Source organism: Pleurodeles waltl, chromosome 9 (assembly GCF_031143425.1).
Source record: "Pleurodeles waltl isolate 20211129_DDA chromosome 9, aPleWal1.hap1.20221129, whole genome shotgun sequence".
NCBI lineage: Eukaryota > Metazoa > Chordata > Amphibia > Caudata > Salamandridae > Pleurodeles > Pleurodeles waltl.
In genome coordinates, this window is record NC_090448.1 from 223,539,986 (window position 1) to 223,563,698 (window position 23,713).

Consider the following 23,713-nt stretch of genomic DNA (forward strand, 5'->3'; position numbering starts at 1 on the left):
TTTCAACATAAACATAACCTAGCACACAAAATACCGCCTATCCCTGGGGGACAAAATCACTGCACACAGCCTCACATAAAACTCTAACAATAAATCAAGCACAAGCAGCACACACACAAATACAAGAACACTACCAATGACACCCAGAAACAACTCAAATCTAGGAAAGGAAATGCAGAACAAATATCTAATCAAAAGACAAACAACTGGTTGGCTTTAATCTTTTTTTAAACTTTCAATAAGTGGGAATGTCTAAGGCCATAGGCCAGTCCCCTGTCCAGATGATCAGCACCAAAGGCACATACTGGTGCTTCTACTTGACTCCTGACTGTCATGTAACCTCCACAGGTGGGGGCATCAAGAGGACAGGCAGGCACCTCAGGGATTCTTGAGAGGTGGTGGGGGATGGGGGTTTGGGCTTGGGCTTGGGAGGGGGTTGACCTTTTTGGGAGGGGTGGACTTCTTTTTGGCAAGGGGAGGGGCAAGGGTACTGTCAGGGGGTTAGGGGAGGCCTAGGAGGTGAAAGGGATGGCCTTGGGGAGGGTAAATGTTCTTTTAGAGGTTCCACAGGGGGAGGAGTAGGGAAAAGGTCAAATTTTGACACATGGGGATGGGCATCAGAAGGGGGTTTGGGTGTGGAGGGTGAGTTAGTGGTTGTTTGACGTACATGTGTGGATGTCTTAGGGGTGTGTTTGTGGGAGGTGTGCTTGTGTGTGGTGGGTGCCTATTAGGTGGATGAGTGAGGGTGTTTATGTGTCTTGGGCTGAGGAGGTACTGGGGGTGCCGGGGGAAGGAGATATGTGAGCTTGAAACAGGCAGACAACATGCATCTACAACACCAGCAGTCATGTTATTACATATGACCAGACACAAAACACAAATGAAGATGGGAATATTTTGTCAGATTATGGCATACAACCTCCAGTAACCTTCTGCAACAGTCATAAAGCGGGTCAGGGAAAATACATTACACACTCTCCACAATGGCTCAGCACTCTAACTTTCTCACCAAACATAAGTACATGCCCAGGAAGTCACCCATTCTACCACAACTTTAGCACCCAAAAGACTTTAAGGACACAATCAGGAGCATTTCCCATCAGCCTTTGCTTAGCATATCAAAGAATAGTCAAGTTAATGACTCATATGTGCACATGGTGCACTTACCTGCTCCTCTGGTGCACCATAGAGCTGTTCATGCAGGGGTAAGACCTCATCCACCAGCTTTTTAAGCACCTCAGGTGAGAAGGCATGGCCCCTATCACCTGTAGGATGTGGCATGGTTGTTGCCAGAGGCAGTACACAGCAGCTCAGGTCATGGAGGTCTTGCTGGTAACAGTGTCAGTAGTCAAGTCAGAGATGAAGTATGAGATGGCAGCCACGTCTGCCATGTATCAGACCGTCACCGCCATTGGTCCTAGACCGTCAAAGGCAGCAATGTGTACCAATGGCGATGTCCACCATGGTAGTATCCACCTACTGCCATGATGACGTCCTATTGTCCAGTACAGTAGGTCAGGGAGTCACCATTTTAAGTCCCTTAGATGCTCAGAACAGTTTATTTAATGATGTGTCCCAAGGTGGGAAACACATCTACCATATAGTCTTTAGTGCTGGCATTGACCGACCAAGTATGTATTGCCAGAATGAAGAGACATGTTTTCATGTTCATAAAATAAAAGTAAGGTGTATATATACTGGCACAGTCAACACCCTCTTGGCAATTGGATGGATAGTTTTTGTGGATTATTAATGACAAGCATAGACAAGCAATATCATATAGACTGGCTGAGGCATATGTTTACATTTCAATGTTAAAATTGAAGAAAGGGGATGAGATTTCACCAATAAGCCATTATTTCCATAGGCATGTGCTGTGTACCATGATTCTACTGTATCATACGGCATGGCCGATCATTATGTGAGGCATATGTATTTTGAGAATTACATTGGACAAATGACTGATAGACATAACTTCTTATTTTCTCTCACATAGTTACCCTGGAATGAGAATAGGCAGACAACCTCCAGTCTACCGTCCACTAGTAGACCTGCAGACCATGAAGGATCGACATGTAATTCAGATCTACGGCCTGGATAGGCAGACAATCATGGATATCTGTCATCAGTTGGAGCCAGATCTGATGCCTACCATTCACAATCCAAATAGCATACCACTCATAGTAAAAGTCATGCCTGGCCACAGGCTCCTTCTAAAATACAGTTGCCCCAACTGCAGGGATGTCCCAGCCTATGTTCAGTCTGGTTTTGAAGGGCGTAAAGTCTGCATTGTTGAAACACCTGGACAGCTACATCAGATTTCCAAAACTTGAGGATTTTGCCCATGTGAAGGCAGATTTTTATGGATTGGCACATATCCCACAAGTAGTGGGAGCCATAGATAATACCCATGTAGCCTTGGTTCCCCCACATGGCAATGAATAGGTGTATCGGATCAGGAAAAACTTCCACTCCATAAATGTTCAAGCAGTCTGTTTGGCAGACTTCTACATTTTCCAAATACGTACATGGTACCTAGGTTCAGTCCATGATGCCTTCATCATGAGGAACAGCGCTATCCCACAGCTGATGACACGACAGTACATAGAGAGGGTCTGGCTGGTTGATAACTCATATATGTCATGTGTGTCAGTATCCTATGTCTGCTGCCAAATGTAAGGATGTCCACGGTTTAATTGTGGACCCACGTAATGACTCCTTACAGGAGATTCTGGCTACCCAAACAGTCCCTGGTTGTTGATGTCGGTGAGGTACCCAACAATGCCAGAGGAAGTCTGCCTCAATATGGCCCATGTAAGGGCACAGTGTGTAGGGAAGGCAAGATTCCATTGCATTGATAAGTCTGGTGGAGCCCTCCTCTTCCCACGCGTTAAAGTGTGTCAGATCATTGTGCCCTGCTGCATGCTCAACACCCTCACCCTGAGACCTCAGATCCCATACATCCCAGATGAAGAGGAGCCTGCGATTTCATCGGGTGAGAATGCAGAAAATCTAAGTGAGGATGACAGTAATGAGGATGAAGGTGGAGACATCCGGGCTGATCTCATCAATCAGTACTTCTACTGACTGTAGGTATGTGTTGGTATGTAAAATGATTGACTCAGTGGGGCATTGGGGCAGTTAGGGAAATTTGAGAAGGGTCTTTGTATGATGATCAGGCAAGTTTTTAGTTGCTTAGCAGTACATGTTTCAGGTTTCCATGCAAAATAGTACATAGACTTGTGACAAACTCGGTGATCTCCTTTGTTAGTGTTTGTCACAATTCACAATCAGAGTTACGATTGCATTTGGGACATGCATTTCCAGGTCATGTTTACCATTACATGCCTAAACTTTTTGTTCTACATATTTACATTCCAGATTTCTTCGCAATGTCATCCTCAGGTATATATTTCTGATATGTGCCACTGGCAGGTAGCAGGTCTGACATGTGAAGTGGACATGGATTAATCCAGGTACTGTATGACATTGTATTGGTGGTGTCTGAGTGCCATGCCCATGCTGTCAGGACAGTGGGATGGCAGTGTTCTATCCCACACAATAAGCCTGTTTGCCATAGTATGTGGGTCCAATGGTGTTGTGTGTGCGTCTTGTGTGTAGGACACATGTCTTCCTGCGAAATCCATTACCTCAACCTTCTCATTGGTTTGTTGCTGATAATAACTCACTTGTATGTAGCTGTCACTGTGTCTCCTCACTGCAAGCCACTGTGCATGTGTGTGAAGACTGACATAGGTGAGTAGCATGCCTACAGATACCTGACCATGGTAAGTGGAAGGCTCCGTGACTGAGGACAGTTGTACTGACCTCTGTCTGTATTATGGGGAATGTTCATTTGGTAGGGCTGGTATGGGTATGTGATTAGGGTTTAGCTGATGACACATTGCATCAATCTGTTTGCCTATTAGGATATAGAAAGTCTGACATTATCCTTACTTCAGTGGCCTGTGGGATGCTAGTTAACAACTTTGTGATCATTTGCGTGTAGTCAGACTATGTGCAACACTGTGAAATGAATGGGGGTTGATGATTGGCCACTTGTATCATTGTGTATGCATTGAACCCCGAACAAACAGTCCCTTTCTACATTTGCTACATTTGTGTATATCATGTGTAAGCAAGAACTTTCACAGTAAACCTTTCAAAATAAATGAAATATGTCTCTCAAACAAATGTTGCAGTTTAGTTGTGTTTATTTACAAGTGCACAGGAAATTATTATGAATGGGATCAAAGCAATAAGGTGCAAACAGTGAAGGGTGCAGTCATGGTGGATGTTATCCTCTCCAAGGTTCCAATAGCAAGTAGACCTGTTGAAGAAGTGGAACAGACAGCTACAGATTGCAGTGCAACATGTGGTACAAACTTTGACAGGTAGATATCCATTGAGCCAAGTACTGAAAGGCTTTGCCTGATCCCCTGATATGACAGTGACACCTGCTTTCATTTCTGGGGAACAGCTATATGGGATAAAGGCAATTCCTAACTCCTACATCTTGCTACAGGATGTTGGAGTATCTTGGCAGTTGGATGTGTGTTCATAGAATCATATCTTGTCTGCTGTGTAGCTGTCTATTTCTAATGTTACCTCCTAGTTAGCAGCAGTTCACAATGTACAGTGGATACTGACCTTTCCATCAATTTAGGAGTAAACATTCCACCTGCCCGTATGTGTGAGGTTACAAGTACAGCACACTGCATATATGTGTGTTCCCCTCAAATGTGTATACTTCAATTTGTGATGGGCAGTAGTAGAGCCAGTTTAGCTGAGGACACAGCTGAAGCTGTGTGTTGGTGGTATTGTACTGCTAGAAGCCCATATCATTGTTATCATTACCATACACTGTAGAATTGTGGAGCATACATGTGGGTTTAGTCAATTGTTTAGTTGACATGCAAGGCAATTGTCATTGTGGTACACTGTTTTGGTTTTGTCAAAGGTGGTACGGTGGCTGCTGGGAGTTGTAGTGCTGTCAGTCCCTGTACTACCCACGCCATACACAGACACTGTGGCTCCAGGTACGTTAAGTTGACATGTGGGATGCAAGGTAGGGTTATTTGGACAGTTGGACACAGGGGTAGTGAGTGGGAGAATAGACCTTCTGGACACTCCCCTTGCAAAGAGTGATGGTACTTTGTGGGTGGATGGTTCATGCTTTAAGCCCCCGAATGGTGACACGACTGCGGCGTATGCTGTGACAACTTTGTGTACGATTGTTGAAGCTGCACGTATCCCACACAATTCAGCCCAAGCAGCTGAGTTAATAGCCCTAACAAGAGCATGTACAGTATCAAAAGGAATGAAAGTGACTATCTATACCGATAGCCGATATGCGTTTGGTGTGGCCCATAGTTTTGGGCGTTTGTGGAAGGAACGTGGGTTCCTGACCTCACATGGAACTAAAATACAGCATGGTCAGTTGGTAAATGAGCTCCTTGATTCACTTACTTTACCGTTGCAAGTTGCGATTGTGAAGTGTAGCGCACATAAAAAGGTGACTGATGATGTTGGTCGTGGGAATGCATTTGCTGACGAGGTCGCAAAAGAGACGGCAAGGAATGTGATGAGCCGAATGTATGTTGCTGGCCCTGCAAGATTGATTGGTGATGTTGGAATGTGTGAAGACACGATAGAAAGCGTGAAATCGATTCAAGCTGAAGCCACAGAGAGAGAATTGAGTGTGTGGAGAGAAAGTACGGGTAAATTGGATGCGAATGGTTGTTGGGTCGAGTTGTCAGAACATCAGAGATGGTTGCTACCTGATGCGTATGTGCTTGCAGTGGTTACAATGGCTCATGGAATGGCTCACATCAGTGTGAGAGGGATTTGTAAGTTGTTGGCCCCAGTATGGCAAAATACAGGAATTCCCAAGTGCGCAGAAAATGTGGTTAAAAATTGCATGGTATGCCTGAAACACAACAGTGGTAGAGGAACCCCAACTCCAGCTGGTCATTTTGCATCTCCTACGTATCCGTTTGAGGTTTTGCAGCTAGATTTCATCCACATGGAGAGGTGCAACAACTTAAATACGTACTCGTTGTTGTTTGTGCCTTTTCAAGATGGGTGGAAGCCTATCCCCTAAAAGACAATACTGCGCTATCCACAGCCAAAGCCCTTGTGAAAGAGTTCTTCCCTAGATTCGGAATGCCGAGAATGATCTGGAGTGACAATGGAAGTGAATTTGTGGGTCAAGTGATGAAGAAAGTATGCGAAGGGCTAGGCATAAACCAAAAGTTTCACGCTGCAAATCACCCCCAATCAGCTGGATTAGTGGAGTGCTATAATGGCACTCTAAAGCTAAAATTGGCCAAGATACAAGCGAGCTCTGGTCTTAAATGGCCTGACGCTCTACCCTTAGCACTCCTATCAACCAGAATGACTGTGCATTCACGAGTGAAACTTAGTCCTTATGAAATAGTCTTTGGCCGCCCGGCCAATATATGGGGAGTGCCCAGGCCCAAGAAGTTTAGCGAGATAAAGCATCCTGTTTTGCTTGACTATCTGTATGAATTGACGGCTAAATTGCGTGTTTTACATCAACAGGTCCACGACACCCTGCCTCCGGTCTCTGAATCTCCAGGTCATCCCATTGAGCCTGGATCCTGGGTTTTAATAAAGAACTTTCAGCGAACCAAAAACGAGCAGCCCAGGTGGACCGGACCTCGTTCTTCTCTCCACAAGATCAGCTGTTCGAGTAGAAGGGAAGAAACACTGGATCCATGGGACCCATTGCAAAAGGGTATCCCTACCTCTGCCATATGACCGGTGGGTCCAGGAAGGTGTCGCCGACTCAGAGACTGAAACCATGCCACGTTTTCTGCCTTTCAGCGATGCACGAATAAAAGGAACACTCACTGAGAAAGAAAGTGATGACATTTTACAATCAGCAGTATCACCGTCAGTTCGATTGGACACTACAGAACCTGAACTCCTTTTTCAGGACCACACGATACCTGGGACTAACCGTTATAATCTACGACCAAGAATAAAGGACAAATAAAACAGTTTACTTTTCTTCCCTTTAGCAAAGTTCTCCAATATGGAAAATTATTTTTGAATGACTTTTTGTTTTTTGTGTTTTTCGAACCTCCATCCGGGTTCAGCTGTAGGATCGTGGCTGAAAAGACTTAGGGGGGTAGCCTGTGGACACAAGGTCTACAGGTCTGGTTTGTTCTAGGGCGGCCTGGAACATTCAGAACACTCCTAAGTGAAGTAAACCAACCGCCACGAACGGCAACGGTTAGAGGATGGAATCTTTCCAAAATGGAGAACATGTTGAAAGACTGAGTTTTAAGAAGAGAATATGTGAAACGATAACCAGGAAACGGTTTTTGCTGCTGTGCATTTTTATGTTATTTAGTATACTTATGTTTTTTATAGGATATGTTTTATTCTGTTTTAACGTGATATTGGCACCCACTACCTCGTCTACACCTCCTCCTTCCACTGTTTCCCCACATTCTTTTCAACTCCTCCCTAAACATGAATCTACTAGGAGACTAGAGTTCATTAATAACTCCTTCATCCAGCTTTTGCACCAACTAGTGATAAATACAACTAACTGTTGGGTGTGTGGCCTTATGCCTCACACAGCAGATAAAGGTATCCCTTATCTGATCCTGCCTTTCAGCCACAATGGTTCCGTGTGGGCATTCAGAACGATATTCATCTATGCACACTACCCCCTACGTTTTGCGGAAGACAACCCTAAGAAAAATGCTTTAGTTAAAGGTATCATAGACATGATGAAGGACAATATCTTCTACGAGACTATCCCCAGAGATGAGACAATAGCATATATAGGATGGAACATGACCGGATATGAAGCCACAATGAGTGAGAAACAGCAAGCTAAGATATCTTCCCTGATTTGGGTTGTACCCCATCAGGGTCACCTGTGTCTGCAAGGTACTGGCAAGAATCCCAGAGCTCAGCTATGGGGAAAGCGTCTGCACTGAGACATATGTCTTCGCATCTCAGACCTCCCCTCCGCTCTTGGCAGCTAAGGGTACCTATTTCATCTGCCATGATAGAGCCTTTACATGGTTGCCCCCTGACTTTTCGGGCACATGCTTCGTTTCGTTCCTGTTGCCCCCTACCTACACAGCAGCGGCAGATTACCACAAGACAAGGATAGTTAGAGGCGTCTTCAGTGAAGAAGACACTGCAGGACAAGAATTTGGGGACTTCGGAAAGGGTTTTCTGCCGTTCTGGGGACAAACAGGTAACAGCAGGAGCATAAGGCAATTGATAAGAGTGGTTGAATCCACCGTGACTGAAACCGCTGGTGCCCTTGGTAACTTGGCTGCTGAGCTCCAGTCGGATCGTCTTATGACCCTTCAGAACAGGGTCGCATTAGATGTCATACTTGCAGACCGGGGTGGAGTATGTACATTGATCCAATCGAGTTGCTGTGTTTTTGTCCCAGATAACGCTCCAACAGTATACCAGGCCATCTCCAAACTGCATAGAATTTCCGAATCTATTAATTTAGATAGAGGAGATTGGTCATTATCGGATGGTTCTGGGAACTGATATCAGCATGGGGATGGAAGATTCTGATGGTCATTGGGATGATCTTGGCCATTCTTTTCCTGTTCTGTCTATGCGTGCAGTGTGCTCCTGCGATATGTGGCCTCTGTGTTACATCATGCATAAGGAAACCTGCACCAAGAGACGAGCTAAATACTAGGATGATGTTACAGCAACATCTCAACGACTTTAGAAACATAGACCTGGACTCAGATTAGCATGAGAATAGGTGTATTGCCTATGTAAGGGCAAAAGGAGGGTTTGTGGTTCTAAAAATTCTGGACCCATGTAATTTACTTTGCCACAGCTGTACGATTTTAGTATCAAAAGACCGATAATGACTAGTACACTAAGCATGAGCATTTTCGCTCAATTCCAGCAGCGTTTTCACCTCGAAATCGCCATTTTCGTCCTGCACTCGTGGCTCCCATTTTATACACGGCAGCCATTTTTAAAAGTTGCCCTCACATAGGCTTATAATACAGCCAGATTTGATTCCAAGGACACGTACACCTTGATTGACTTTTCTCTGACCTGGGCAAGATGGAACCATTGCCTCAGGCCAAACCTGTTTGGTCAGTCCCTCTCCCAGTGGCCGAATCAGATAGCATCAAGGCACACCATGCCATAAAACCCTTATTATCGCTCACACACCCTGCCTAATCTTGCTCCCACCTGCACCTGCTCTTTTCTTCTTCTTACTTTACGAGGGGGAGGTGCCCGTTTTTATTGGGGGTCCACACTTATCTGATGTAAAATACTAGGCCTTGCCGGGTAATTTATTATGGGTTGGATGACATGAAATATGAGGTTTCATCATGACACTGTTTTTTCCTTTGTAGTGAAAACATGTGAATGACCAACCAAAATGTCAAGAATGTTTGCCTGAAGCTTAAAAAACTGTATATAAGGAAACCTGACTTTGCATTGAAGGACAGTCTCCTGAGAACATACAAACCGTGCTGTTGTACTTCTAGGACGCTTGTTACTTGGTTGCAGCCAATAAATTCGATCTTTGACTTCACCTAGAAGACTCTGAGTTTCTGTGGTCTGAATCAGGAAAGTACCCGAGGTCTTTGGGTGTACCCTGGCACCGCTGGGTTACCGGATCAGTACCGGTTCTGAAAAACCCAGTACCTCACCTCCCAGTGTCTGGCACCGATGAAGGGCCTGGTGTAGATGCACCAAAGGATGGGTCGTGTTGTTCTGTGCAAGCAACTCACCTGAATTTCAGGCGTTCCGATGGAGCGATGACAATTACGCAATCCCGGTGAGGACTAAAGTGTCAACGATGAGGAGTACATTGTCTCTCGAAAGTCCTCAAGGGGAAGGGGGATTGGAAAAAGAAAAAGAGAAAATACTGGTTTCTGCTTCGTGGTCTTCAGAATCGGACTGCTGGTCACTCGGCTGGCTGTGTGTCGTGTTGGGCGTCAGGACTTTTGATTTATAAAAATACTGGGTTATTGGTTTTTAGGATTCTAAGCTGCAAAATAATTACTTTGTTAATACATTGGACTTGCATAAACTATTGCAGAATTATTCATGGCATAATGTCAGTTATTGTTGACACATTATGCATTCGTTGCATGCATTTCTAAGGCTCAACAAGTCTCTTCCTATTTTTACAATGTTTCACAGTGTCTCTGAAACAATGTCCAAACTCAAAAAACAATTAACTCACCTGAAGGCTTCTGTGTGTTCTGGCATAATCTTTTTTCAATGATAGTTTTGATAAACGTGCTCTATTTCAGATCTCCCAATTCTATAGAGGCGCTTGTTATAAGAAGTACTTCTTTCCCTAATGTCTGTTTAGCAGTATCTTGGATTCCCACCCAAATGATAAATCATGCTAGCTCTTATTGTCCTAAATTATTTAAAAGACAGAGCTCTGTTTTGTTTCATGGATTTTAGTGCAACGAGCATTAAGCGAATAATCTTTCTTTACCTTGAAAATCAAGTTACTTGCTTGAAAACTTCAGAAGAACCCCAATTGGGTTTTTCACCTTTCTTATTTTCTTTCTATCACAGGAAATAGGAAATACCCGATTGTCTGCAGAAGACAGAAGAGAGCCAGAACTCTGAAGGAGGCTGACCGGAGGGCGAGGATCGGGGTTACTCAACTGGAGGCTCCTTGGAGGACAAGAAATGCTGGAACTCGACTGGAAGCTGTTTGGAGAACAAGGAACACTGGAACTCGGCTGGAGGCTGATCGGGGAACGAAGAACGCTGGAATTCGACTGGAGGCAGGCTGGAGGACAAGGAACTTGACTTGACTGGAAACAGGTGAGCGGAGCAATAGGTACAAAGCCAAGCAAGGCCTCAGATTCACAAGCATCAACCTGTTGATGTGAAAGATACAATTTTAATGGTTGTATTGTGACATCTACCTCCAAACGTTTACAGTGGCATTTCGCAAAGACCTTGTACATAGTTGATTTGCAGATTATCCTATTTTGACAGTTACCCATGCTATTGTTTGTATTGACCTGACATTTGTGATGCATGCCGATTCCATTTAAGTCATGCAGCTGCTGAAATGTGCAAATCGTTAGCACTTGAGAGGATGGCCTGAAAATGCCATCTTGCCACCAATGCAGGCAAAACAGTGTCAAGGCAAGATATGTCTATGGCCATTTTGAGGTCTAGTTGATTGTTACGCAGGCAGACACAGGACTTTGTTGTGTATATGATTGGAGTCATCATGTGGTCAGTGCATTGTTAATGTATCTGCTGCCAATACCATTCTGGTGATGCATCTTGAGGCCTTTAGGATCATTGTCTTGCATACTGAGTAAGATGTCCTTCCTGTCTTCAATAGTTTCATAGCCAGATACATCTCAGATTTAAGCATGACCTGTATCTTGGTCCCTCAATGGTAAGTAAACTTCAGTTGTGAGTTAGCAGGCAAGGCAAGGGTTTTTGGACAAGTGACCACTGTTCTAGTGTTTGGAGTCACTGAAACAGTGCCTCCGGTGAGTTGCAGTTGTGTCACTTCCCATACTACACACACTTGTCACATAGTATCCTCCCAGGTGAGTGCACTTTAATTGAGATTTCATAAATAGATGGAATTGGGCAAGTGAACATTGCTTTTGTGTTTAGAATTAGGGGCGTAGGTCCAATTGGGTTTGGCATTCCAGTCACTCACTCTACTTCCCCCACCATACATATTTTATGCTCCTAGATGAGTAAACTTCATTTGAGAGTTCAGACACAGACGTTTTTGGGCATGAGAACACTGCGCTTGTGTTTGGAGTAGGAGAGACAGAGCCTCCTGGCCTTACCAGTCATATCTCTCCCTCTACTTCATACCTTTGATAACTGTCATCCCCACAGGTGACCCACTTCCTTTGTGAGTTAGTGAAGAAGGGTATTTGGAGAACTGAACACTGGATTTGTGTTTGGAGTTAGTGAAACAGTGCCTCCTTGGAGATGCAGTCAGGTCACTCTCTCTACTTCCTATCACTTGACAAATATTGTCCTTCCAGGTGAGTAAACGTCATTTGTGGGTTACCAAACAAGGGTGCTTGAACAAATGGACACTGATCTGGTGGTTGGAGTTAGAGAAAAAGGGCTTGTTGGGAGTTGCAGTCATGTCAATCTCACTACTCCCCAATACTTGACAAACCTCATTTAGAAATTGACAAATGGTAGTCTTTGGACAAGTGACCAACCAATGGGCTGGTATGTGGAGTTACTGAAACAGGACGTCCTGGGAGGTGCAGTCATGTGACTCCCTGTATTATGCACACTATACAAATATCATCCTCCCAGGTGAGTACACTTCAATTGAGAGTTAAGACACAGGGGTCCATGGATAAGAGAACACAGTGCTGGTATTTAAAGTTACAGATAAAGGGCCTGCTGTGAGTTGCAGCCTGGTCACCCCCTGTACTACACACACTATACAAATGTTATCCTCCCAGGTGAACCAACTTCAATTGAGAGTTCACAAACAATGAACAATGGTATTTGGACAAGAAGAAAACACTGGGTTAATGGTTGGTTTTAAAGACACAGGGCCTTCCTGGTCTTAGTATTCATGTCATCCCATCTACTTCCCACATTTGACAAATGGTATCCTCCCTTCTGAGTAAACTTACATTGTGAGTTGGCAGAGAGTGGTCTTTGGACAGATGGCCATTGTTCTGGTGTTTGGAGGTGCTGTAACAGTGACCCCTGTGAGTTGCAGTCATGTCACTCTCTCTAGTACACACACTTGACCAATGTTCTCCCCCCAGGTGAGTACACTTCAACTGAGAGTTCACTAACCAATTTATTTGGGCAAGAGAACATTGTGCTGGTAGTGGGAGTTACAGAAACAGGGCCTCGTGAGAGTTGCAGTCAAGTCACTTCCTCTACTTCCCAATACGTGACAAATGGTATCCTCCCAGGTGAGTAAACTTAATTTGTGAGTTAACAAGCATGGGTATATGGGCAAGTGAACACTGGGCTTGTGGTTGAAGTTACAGAAACAGAGCCTGTAGGGAGCTGCAGTCAGGTCACTATCTCTACTTCCCAACATGTGACAAATGTTATCCTCCCAAGTGAGTAAACATATTTGTTAGTTAACAAACATGGGTACATGGGCAAGTGACCACTGGGCTGGTGGTTAGAATTACAGAAACAGGGCCTGGTGGGAGATGCAGTCAGGTCACTAACTCTGCTTCCTAACCCTTGACAAATGTTATCCTCCAAGGTGAGAAACTTCATTTGTGGGTTAACAAACATGGTTATATTGGTAAGTGGCCACTGGGCTGGTGGTTGGAGTTACAGAAACAAGGCCTGCTGGGAGTTGCAGTCTGGTCACCCTCTCTACTTCCTAACAATTGACAAATGTTATCCTCCCAGATGAGTAAACTTCATTTGTGTGTTAACAAACATGGATATATTGGCAAGTGACCACTGGACTGGTGGCTGGAGTTACAGAAAGAGGGCCTGGTGGGAGTTGCAGTCAGGTCACTTTTTCTATTCCCTATCACTGGACAAATGTTATCCTGTGAGTTAACAAATGTGAGTATATGGGCAAGTGACCACTGGGTTGGTGGTTGGAATTACAGATACAGGACCTGCTGGGAGTTGCAGTTAGTTCACTTTCTCTACTTCCCAACACTTGACAAATGTTATCCTCCCAGTAAGTAAAGTTAATTTGTGAGTTAACAAACAATGGTATAATGGCAAGTGACCACTGGGCTGGTATTTGAAATTGCAAAAACAGGGCCTACTGGAAGTTGACATCAGGTCACTCTCTCTGCTTCCTAACACTTGACAAATAATATCCTCATAGGTGAGTAAACCTCATTTGTGAGTTAACAAACATGTGTATATGGGCAAGCGACTACTGGGCTGGTGGATGGAATTACAGATACAAGGTCTGCTGGGAGTTGTAGTCAGGTCACTCTCTCTACTTCCTAAGACTTGACAAATGATATCCTCCCAGGTGAGTAAACTTAATTTGTGAGTTAACAAACATGGGTTCATGAGCAAGTGAACACTGGGCTGGTGGTTGGAATTACATAAACAGTGCCTGCTGAGAGTTGCAGTCATGTCACTCTCTAGTACACTTCATGTGTGACTTAACAAACCTGGGTCTTTGGAGAAAAGGATACTGGGTTGGCTGGATGGAGTAACAGTAACAGTGCCTTCTGGCCTTAGCAGTCATGGCAGCCCCAGTTCTACACAAACTATTCAAATGTTACCCTTCCAGGTGAGTACACTTCAATTGGGAATCAACAAACAAGGGTATTTGGAGATGGAAACAATGTGCTGGTGGCTTGAATAACAGTAACAGTGCCTATTGGGAGTTGTAGTCATGTGGAGTGACTGTCCCCCTGGCCCGCGCTGCCCCGACCCCCCGAGGCAGCATTACTCCTCCACCATACTCCACACCCTCAACCCAGGACAACACCCCAACTGCACTCAGGCCAACCCCAAGCACACACATGGACCGTTCACATGTCACACATGCCGCTTCTCCTGCACTCCCACAAACACCAACAACACTAACACACACCACAACTACACCAACACGCACCACAACCACAACAGCCCCCGCAACCACCTTAACTGCATACTCCTAAACACCAGCTCCATCCATAGGCACGACATCGAGCTCTGGGACTCGATCACTACACACTCCCCTGACATCACCTTCCTCACGGAAACTTGGATGAACCCCTCATCAGAACCTGACATAGCCATAGCCATCCCAGAAGGCTACAAAATCTCTCGCAGAGACCACATAAATAAACCAGGAGGAGGCATCGTCATCATACACGAAAGCACCATCAAGATCACCACCAACACCCTCGACACCCTAGACAGCGCAGAACACCTACACTTCTTAATTCACATAAAGCCAACACCACCCTCAGAATAACCCTCATTTACAGACCACCAGGCCCCCACCCCCCTTTCTGTGACGCCATTGCTGATACCATCAGCTCCCACGCCCTCACCTCCACAGACTATATTTTTCTTGGTGACCTCAACTTACACCTGGAAAACACCCACGACCACAACTCCACAACCCTGCTAGACAACCTCACGAACCTAGGACTCAAACAACTGGTCACCTCACCCACTCACTCAGCAGGACACATGCTGGACGCAATCTTCACCCCCAGCAACCACATCACATTCACACACACCACCAGCCTCCACTGAACCGACCACCACTGCATCCACTTCTCCTTCACGAAACCCCCCACCCATTACCAACAACACACCACACCCTACCGTATGTGGGACAAGATCCCCATAGAACACCTGAACACCAAGCTCACACAAACTCTACTCCCCTTCACCAACGACCCCAACATCACTGCTCAGAACCTCACGCACTGGCTAACAACCTGCACAGACTCCCTTGCCCCACTGAAAAGTAACAACAACACCCGCATCATCAAGACCGCCCCCGGTTCACCACTGAACTCCAAGCCTCCAAACGTGAATGCAGCAAAACTGAGAAAGCATGGCGCCAAGAGCCCTCCATGAACAACTTCTCCACCCTCAAAACTACTATACGCAAACACCACCAACTCATCCAGGCCACCAAAAGGGCCAACAACAAAGAATGCATAGATAGTAACTCACATAATAGCAAGGAACTTTTTACCATCATCAAAGAGCTCACCAAACCCAAATCCTGCACCACTGACCCCCATCACACACAAAATCTTTGCAACTCCCTCTCCAACTACTTCCACCTCAAAATCTTAGACATACACAACAGCTTCACACCATCCGCACACACCACCACCAACACCACTGACATGACCAACAACACATCCCCCCCACCCCAACCAACTCCACAACTGGACCCCCAACAACAACGAAGATACTGACAAAAACATGAATTCCATCCACTCAGGCTCCCCCACAGACCCCTTCCCCCACCACATCGTCAACAAGGCCAGCCCAATCATCGCTCCCCAGCTTCGTGCCGTAATCAACAGCTCCTTCTATGCCGCAACCTTCCCAGACACCTGGAAGCACGCCAAAGTCACCGCACTCCTCAAAAACCCAAAGCAGACCCGGAAGTCCTCACCAACTACTGCCCCATCTCTTTTCTCCCCTTCCCCACCAAGGTCACTGAGAAGATAGCGAACGCCCAACTGTCTCACCTCCTAGAGGAAAACAATGCAAACAACACCTCCCAGTCTGGATTTCACAAGAACCACAGCACTGAGACTGCCCTCATCGCCTGCACTGACTATATCAGAACCAGAGTCGACAAGGGCGAGACTGTCGCACTCATCCTCCTGGACACTGTTTGCCACTGAATCTTCTGCACACGCCTTTTCGATGCAGGAATCCGGCACAAGGCCTTAGACTGGCTCACCTCCTTCCTCGCCGAAAGAAGCCAGAAAGTCTGCCTCCCTCCCTTCCAGTCCCCAGCAACCAAGATCATCTGCGGGGTCCCCCAAGGGTCCTCCATCAGCTCTACCCTCTTCAACATTTACATGGCCCCGCTGGCCAACATCCTCCGCCCCGACGGAATCACCATCATCTCATGCGCAGACGACCCCTAACTCATCATCTCCCTCGCCAGGAACCCCTCCACCGCCAAGACAAACCTCCAAGCCAGACTCCTCGATACCGCCAAATGGATGACAGCAAGCCACCTCAAACTCAACTCCAACAAAACAGAAATCATCATCTTCGGCCTCAACAAGACAGTATGGGACGACTCATTGCCCACCGCCCTTGGACCACCCCCATCACCCTCCACCCACGCACGCAACCTCAGCATCATCCTAGACTCATCTCTCTCCATGGCCCAGCAAATCAACACCATATCATCCTCCTGTTTCAACACCCTTTGCATGCTACGGAATACCTTCAAATGGATTCCCATAGAAACCGTCACCCACGCACTCATCAGCAGCAGATTAGACTACGGAAATGCCCTCCACGCTGGTACCAGAGCCAAACTTCAGCAGAAATTCCAGCGTATCCAGAACGCAGACGCACGTCTCATCCTCAACCTCCCACGCCACAAACACATCTCTGCCCACCTCAGATCCCTTCACTGGCTGCCCATCAGCAAGAGGATTGTCTTTAAAATCCTCATCCACGCTCACAAATCCTTCCACAATACTGGACCAGTCTACCTCAACGAACGAGTAAACTTCCACGCACCCACTCGACTCCTCCGCTCTGCTGACCTCGCCACAGTCCCCTGCATCCAAATCAACACCTCCGGAGGCAGATCCTTCTCCTACCTCGCCTCCAAGACCTGGAACTCCCTCCCCACCAGCCTACGTAAGACCCAGGACCTCCTGACTTTCAGAAAGCACCTAAAGACATGGCTTTTTGAGCAGTAATACGGCAGCCCCCTCTCTCTCCCACCCCCACAGCGCCTTGAGACCCCATCGGGTGAGGAGCACACTTAATACATTTTTGGATTGATTGATTGATTGATTGAACACCGTGTACTACACACACTTGACAAATGCTATCCTCTCAGGTGAGTTCATTTCAATTTGGAGTAAGCAAACAAGGGTATTTGGAGAAGGAAAAGCTGGTCTGGTGTTTGGCGCTGCAAAACAGTGCCTGCTGGTAGTTGTAGTCATGTTACTCCCCCTAATACACAATACACAAATTTTCTCCCCCCAGGTGAGTACACTTCAATTGTAAAATGCCGAACAGGGTTCTTTGGACTGCTGTATAATGGGGTTATGAGTGAAGTGACAGGAAAAGAGGCAAAAGGTGAGCAGTGAGCGTGCATGACATGGCATTTTTGTTAAATTTTTTGTGTTGTGACTTACCAGACTCCACTCCCCTAGGTATTCCTGTCAAGCCCTTAGGATACAGGATGGCAAAGACTTTCTCCTCCCAGAGAAAGAGATGTAATGGGGTGCTAGGAGGGCCACCACCAGTCTTCTTGGCCTGCACCTGGTGTCTGGAGACCGGGGAACAGACCTTTCCCCTGAGGCAATTCTATCTATTCCTGATGTCCTCCTTTGTGCACAGGGTGCTGTCTACATCATTCACTCTGTTGACTATCCTGTCCCACATTTCCATTTTACTACTGGGCAGAGTGTGCTGGACTTGGGATACAAACAACTGTGGCTCTACTCTTATGGTTTCATATACCATGACTCTCAACTCATCCTCAGAAAAACATGGATTTTTTAAACGTGACATGATGGATTTTGAAAACAAAAAAAAATGTGACAGTGGCTTACTAAATAGGGGAATCTCAAAAGGGTGTGCCTGGACAAAAGTGTGTGTGGGGTGTTGTATGGAATAGTGAAAAAAGTGGTGCCTGGTATCCGTACAGTGTGGAAATAATTCGCTCTGCTTCTGTGTTTGGTGTTGGTGATGCCTAGCATTGCGGTGTGTGAAGGGATATGTTTTATAGTGCCTTTTGCAGGTGTGTCCATTGTGACAATGTGTGTTAGCTGTGTTGTTTTCAAATCTATCCAATGTGCTGTTATATATTACTTTGGTGACCCCAAACCAATGTGGTTTGGACTGCCATTGGCTGACCGCCATAGGTGCCTGCCACTGCATCTTTCAGCATGTAATACGGTCAGTGGTTGGTTACTGTGCTGTTGGGGCTGGAGGTCAGACCACCTATTTCCAGGCCTCTCTGGCGCTGACGGACTGGCTTTTTTGGTTGGCGGTCCTACCTGTTTAACTCACAATACAGCAGTCTGAGAGACCACCAACATGGCGGTCTTTTTGGGCCCGCCTACATGGCAGTCTGGCAGTCCGACCGCCAGACTCGTCATGAGGCCCTTTGTTGCCACCACCAATGAACACTGTGACTCAGTATTGAGGAAAGCAGCCCAGACGCTCCCGAAGCATGTTGCAAGTAGGATGGCCACAATCCCAAATTTGCGAAGAATGGTACAATGACAAAAACAACAAGTAATCCACATCCTAGAACCAGACAAACCTATTCTTATATTAACATTCCCCCAGAATTAACAGACCCTTTAACCATGAACATTTCCTCCTCTATGACAATGGACACCCCGAAAAATGTATACTAATTTTAGCTACCCTACTTAACACTGCTACCCTGGAGAACAGTGAAATGTGGATGATAGATGGCACATTTAAGACTAATCCCCATCCTTCTGCCCACATTTACACTGTACTTGCTAATAAATAATACAACCACTCATTTATGTTTTAGTACCTAACAAACAACCCTCAACTTATACTGAATTGTTGTCAGTTATAAAGTTGAAAATGATAACTAACACTCCTAGGAAAATAATCATTAATATTTTTTACTTTGAGTTACAAATGATAAATACTATAATTAAACTTTATCCAATCACCAAAACGCAAGGATATTTTCTCAATTTTTCTCAGGTACATTGGTAATAAATTTAAAAAACACACTTAGTTCAGAAATGTATGTCAAGCAGTAAATTTTAGTTTGCACTAAGACAATTCACAGTTTTGTGTTTTGTACCTCCTGAATGTGTAGAAAAATTCCATACAACAATTGTGCAATCAGATTATGTTTTAAGAAAGGAAAAAATTGCACCACTTCTAAATTATTTTGATCAGACATGAATTGGCCATTGAATCAAGTGGGGTAACATGATGAAAACCCTGGTTTTCCAATTGACTGCTAGAACTGCTGCTCACGTGCTTTAGAGGGAGGGTCAAACCTATAAAATGCCATTGAAAGTTAGCATAACTCTTTTAACAATTCCATAGGAAAAAAAACACCCCAATCTGCATCATTTTCAGGAAATAGTGAAAAGGAACAACATTTTCAAGAAATGAGACAAGCTCAATTCTTGACAGGTAGTCAGTATTGTAGAATTCTCAAAAAAAGCAAAGAGATATCCGAGAGACTACTGGCCAAAATACAGCAGTATTCAATGTTGGGAGCTTCAGGCCACCTAGACAATATTGCTTACATATTATATTACAACATTATTTAATTTACAGGATTAACCTCCTGTTTTGAATCATTTCCAAAATTCAATTGACATTGTTCCTTCTTTTTTTTAAATAGTTATATTTGTTCCTACCTGATGGAGTCTTCTTTTTTGGACTCTTGGTAGTTACTTAAGCATCCACTCACCAAGAGCTTATGGTAATCCAAAGAAAATAAATAAAATGATTCTACAATTTACAAGCAAAAAAAGTAAATCTTCTATGGTCTTTCTTCTCTTCAACTTCTTCAACATCCATGCCATTCAAATCAAAAAATGTCACCCAAAAAACAAAATCTCATCATTTTTGTTCCTAGACAGCTATGTGCTGAATTAATACCAATGTCCAAAATTCCCAAATTGTTTGAAATGTACCCTTTTAAAATTAGAGTAATGCAATTCAGCCATTCTGTCTTCTTTTCTCTTAATTAATGCATTATTTAAAAATGTAGGTCTAATAAAAAATCTAATTAGAAAAAAAGTAAGTTGTCTTTTTTTAATCTTTTTGGATTAAAAAATGTTTTTTTTTCCATATTTGTCTTAAACCTTCAGTTAAAAATAAAGGTAACTGGACTAATGTCCACAGATGAACAGAAAATGTATTTGGATAAAAAACAGATTCAATGATTAAATCAAAAAACATAAAACTTATTTTTAACAGCAGACTACCTTTCTCCCTCTATCCTTACAATAATTTACCTAAACTACAAGTTGTCTTTTTTAAAACTTTTTGGATTAAAAAATGATTTTTTTTCCATATTTGTCTTAAACCTTCAGTTAAAAATAAAGGTAACTGGACTAATGTCCACAAATGAACAGAAACGGTATTTGGATGAAAAACAGATTAAATGATTAAATCAAAAAACATAAAACTTATTTTTAACAGCAGACTACCTTTCTCCCTCTATCCTTACAATAATTTACCTAAACTACATGTTGTTTTAAATAAATCATATTGTTCTTACCTGACCACAGCTCCTCTGTGCTTCCCATCTTGACAGCGATGCTCCACCAACTGTAGCAACTGATGCACAAGTGCAAACAGTAACCTGAAAAGTCAAAATTAAAAAAGGACAATTTCTCCAACTGAAATCAATTGGAAACTGTGAGAAATAGTTTTTAAAATTGTATTTAAATATATATTTTTTTTCAAAAATATCTTTAAAATATTTCAAAGAACAGAATGTTATTTTTAAAAACTAATAAATATATTTTTGTTTTTTTGGACACCAAATTTTATTTAATACATGTTTATTAAAAAATGAATTGACTGATACGATTTATATTTTATACTTTGTAATTAAAAACATATTAAAACTAGCTATCTTTCCTACCATTTTTGTTTAAAATGTTTCATTTAATTTAGTTTTTTGTCAAATTTTTTAAACATTTTTACTGCTGTATGTTGTTTACTACCAGAGTATTATTACAATTCCCCACCTATTACCACTGGATCCTTAACATCCCATGCCTAAAACAATGTTAAACAAATGGGCATTTTAATATTAAATATAATTATGTTATGATTATTTTGTAATAAATACCCGAATAATAATACACCCATCACCCATTGTCATTAGATCCCTTACATTCCACCCTTTAAAAACTATTTAGCATATTTTAACAAATATGCGTTTTCAATTTTATTAACTATGAGCTTAACTTAAATAATAACACATATGTATTTAAATTTGGGACTGATTAATAATACATTTCAGCACCCATATCCCTTAGATCCCTTAGGTTCCAACTCTTAACTTTTTTGCATATTTAAACAAGTATGCATTTTTGTTTTAATAACCGTTACAGTAAATAGATTATTAATACCTGGGTATTTTTCAATTAATACCTGAGTATTAATGCATGTATTCAATATTGCCTCTAGATTCTTTATATCCTATTCTTTACAAATTATATTGCACATTTTAACAAAAGTGCATTTAAATTTTAATAATTGTAAATTAAATTTAAATTAAAATATCTGGAAATTTTTGTTGAAATCAGCGTATTAATACTCTTCCGAACCCATTACTCTAGCCCAACCCATTACTCTAGATACTTGTAAATTCCACTCCTTTCCTAGAAAGCTCCTGTGAGACCACTTACAACCACCTACGACATTGCCAATCATGGAAAGAGAAGAATCCACATTTTAAAGGAAATGAACTGTTACATTGATTGTATGACTTCTGGCTGGATCAGGAACAGTACTCTGACTCTGAAGAAGTAGAAGTACATTTGAAATACACCTAGATGTGAAACGAAATCTATTTTGTGAGCTAAGGACGTAGGGATAATGAAAACTGATGTTGGGGTAAATTTGGAGACCATGTTCACGCTTTGCAATGCAAAAGGCGAATGTTACTCTAAATCAAATAGATTACTTTGCAAGATGACTGTGAATCTGGAATCATGAAAACACAATAAAGCAGATAAATGGAAAGTTAATGAGATAAACTAAGCAAAGGGAAGTTAATAAGATTTCAAGGGATATATGTAACAGCTTGAGAAAAGCTTACATTTTTTTTAACACATGCTGGTGGCACGTTTATTAAGTGTCTAAGATAAATTTCGCGATTCTTTTTGCATAAACATATACGGAAATTAGTTGGACGTCTCATACTCCGAGCATAATTCAAAACAGAGGTAATTCAGGGTATCCCGATTGCTATGTGTATGTTCGAGCAAGGTGATGTTCTTACTGAAATAGAATGTAACATGCAAGCAATAAACCCGAAAGGTAATTTTATCAGCGTAATAAATGAGTGAAGAAATGTGGACTGTCAGAACTTCGATATTGTTAATTAAAAGTTGTTTCATCTTGTAACCGTTGGTTAAAATTTAGAATTGATTGACAATTGTAATCAGGTTTATTTCTCCAACTTTCTGAAATATGTTCTGTAAATCAAAACAAAGATAATTCTATTTAATAAAAGTTTTCCATCACGTCAACTCTACCAGATAGGCTAGCACTGAAAGAGTGCAGTCAAACGTTGCACATTTATTAAACTCAAAGCTGCACAATATCTAAACGAGAACCATTTAATTCTTGGCAGAACACCTCAGAAGTATTCTGTCTTCAAACCATCATTTTGGATTCACACATTAATGGTGCATGCAATGTGTTTGTGTTGATATATTTTTATATGTTGCTTTCATAATGGCTTTCATCCCAGTGTACGTTTGCAGAGCAGCATTCGTTCGAATGTTCATATTTCCTTAGCAGGTGCTTCTAGTAAATATGGGGATACATTTTATGGAAATTAAACTTTTCAGATTATTGCAGCTAAAGACGTAATTATGCTAGAAAGAAAATTGGCAGAGTTTTAAGATAACTCCGGTGTGCCAGTCTCAGAGCTGAATAAACAAATGCATTTTTTGAGAATATGGAAAAGTGGCAAAATTGAAAATAGGATTTAGAAATCAAATTGAAAAGGGAGGACCTTCTTGTAGGATGTCTGAAATTGTGTCTCTCTCAATTTTCTTCCTGTGTGTCATTGAAATTACCAATGTTATATACCAGAAACGTAGACCCACTCCGGACACTTTCATCACCTATTGTATTTTCATGAAGACCATTAGCTTCGCTCTGACTTCAAGTGTTCTGTCTGTGTTGTTTTGCTGCCGCTTTTTCCATCTGTTAAACCTTTGGGGTTTTGTTATTGTTTCTCTACACAGTGCGTGATTGTAGCAGATTTTACGTGGGTTCATTCATTTTCTAAGGGGATGTCTGCTTCAGTTTTCTCTTG

General features: G+C 43.0%; 1 protein-coding gene across 1 annotated transcript in view; it reads right to left on the reverse strand.

Annotated features, from left to right (window-relative positions):
- Positions 1–10,511: 10,511 nt before the first annotated feature.
- LOC138259613 (uncharacterized) overlaps positions 10,512–23,713 on the reverse strand; it is a 981,703-nt gene continuing 968,501 nt past the window's right edge. The window contains exons 6-7 of the mRNA XM_069207454.1: positions 20,930–21,013; positions 10,512–10,892 (exon numbers count right to left, since the gene is read on the reverse strand). Of these exons, the coding sequence (XP_069063555.1) occupies positions 10,512–10,892; positions 20,930–21,013 (465 nt within the window). The remainder of the gene's footprint in view (positions 10,893–20,929; positions 21,014–23,713) is intronic.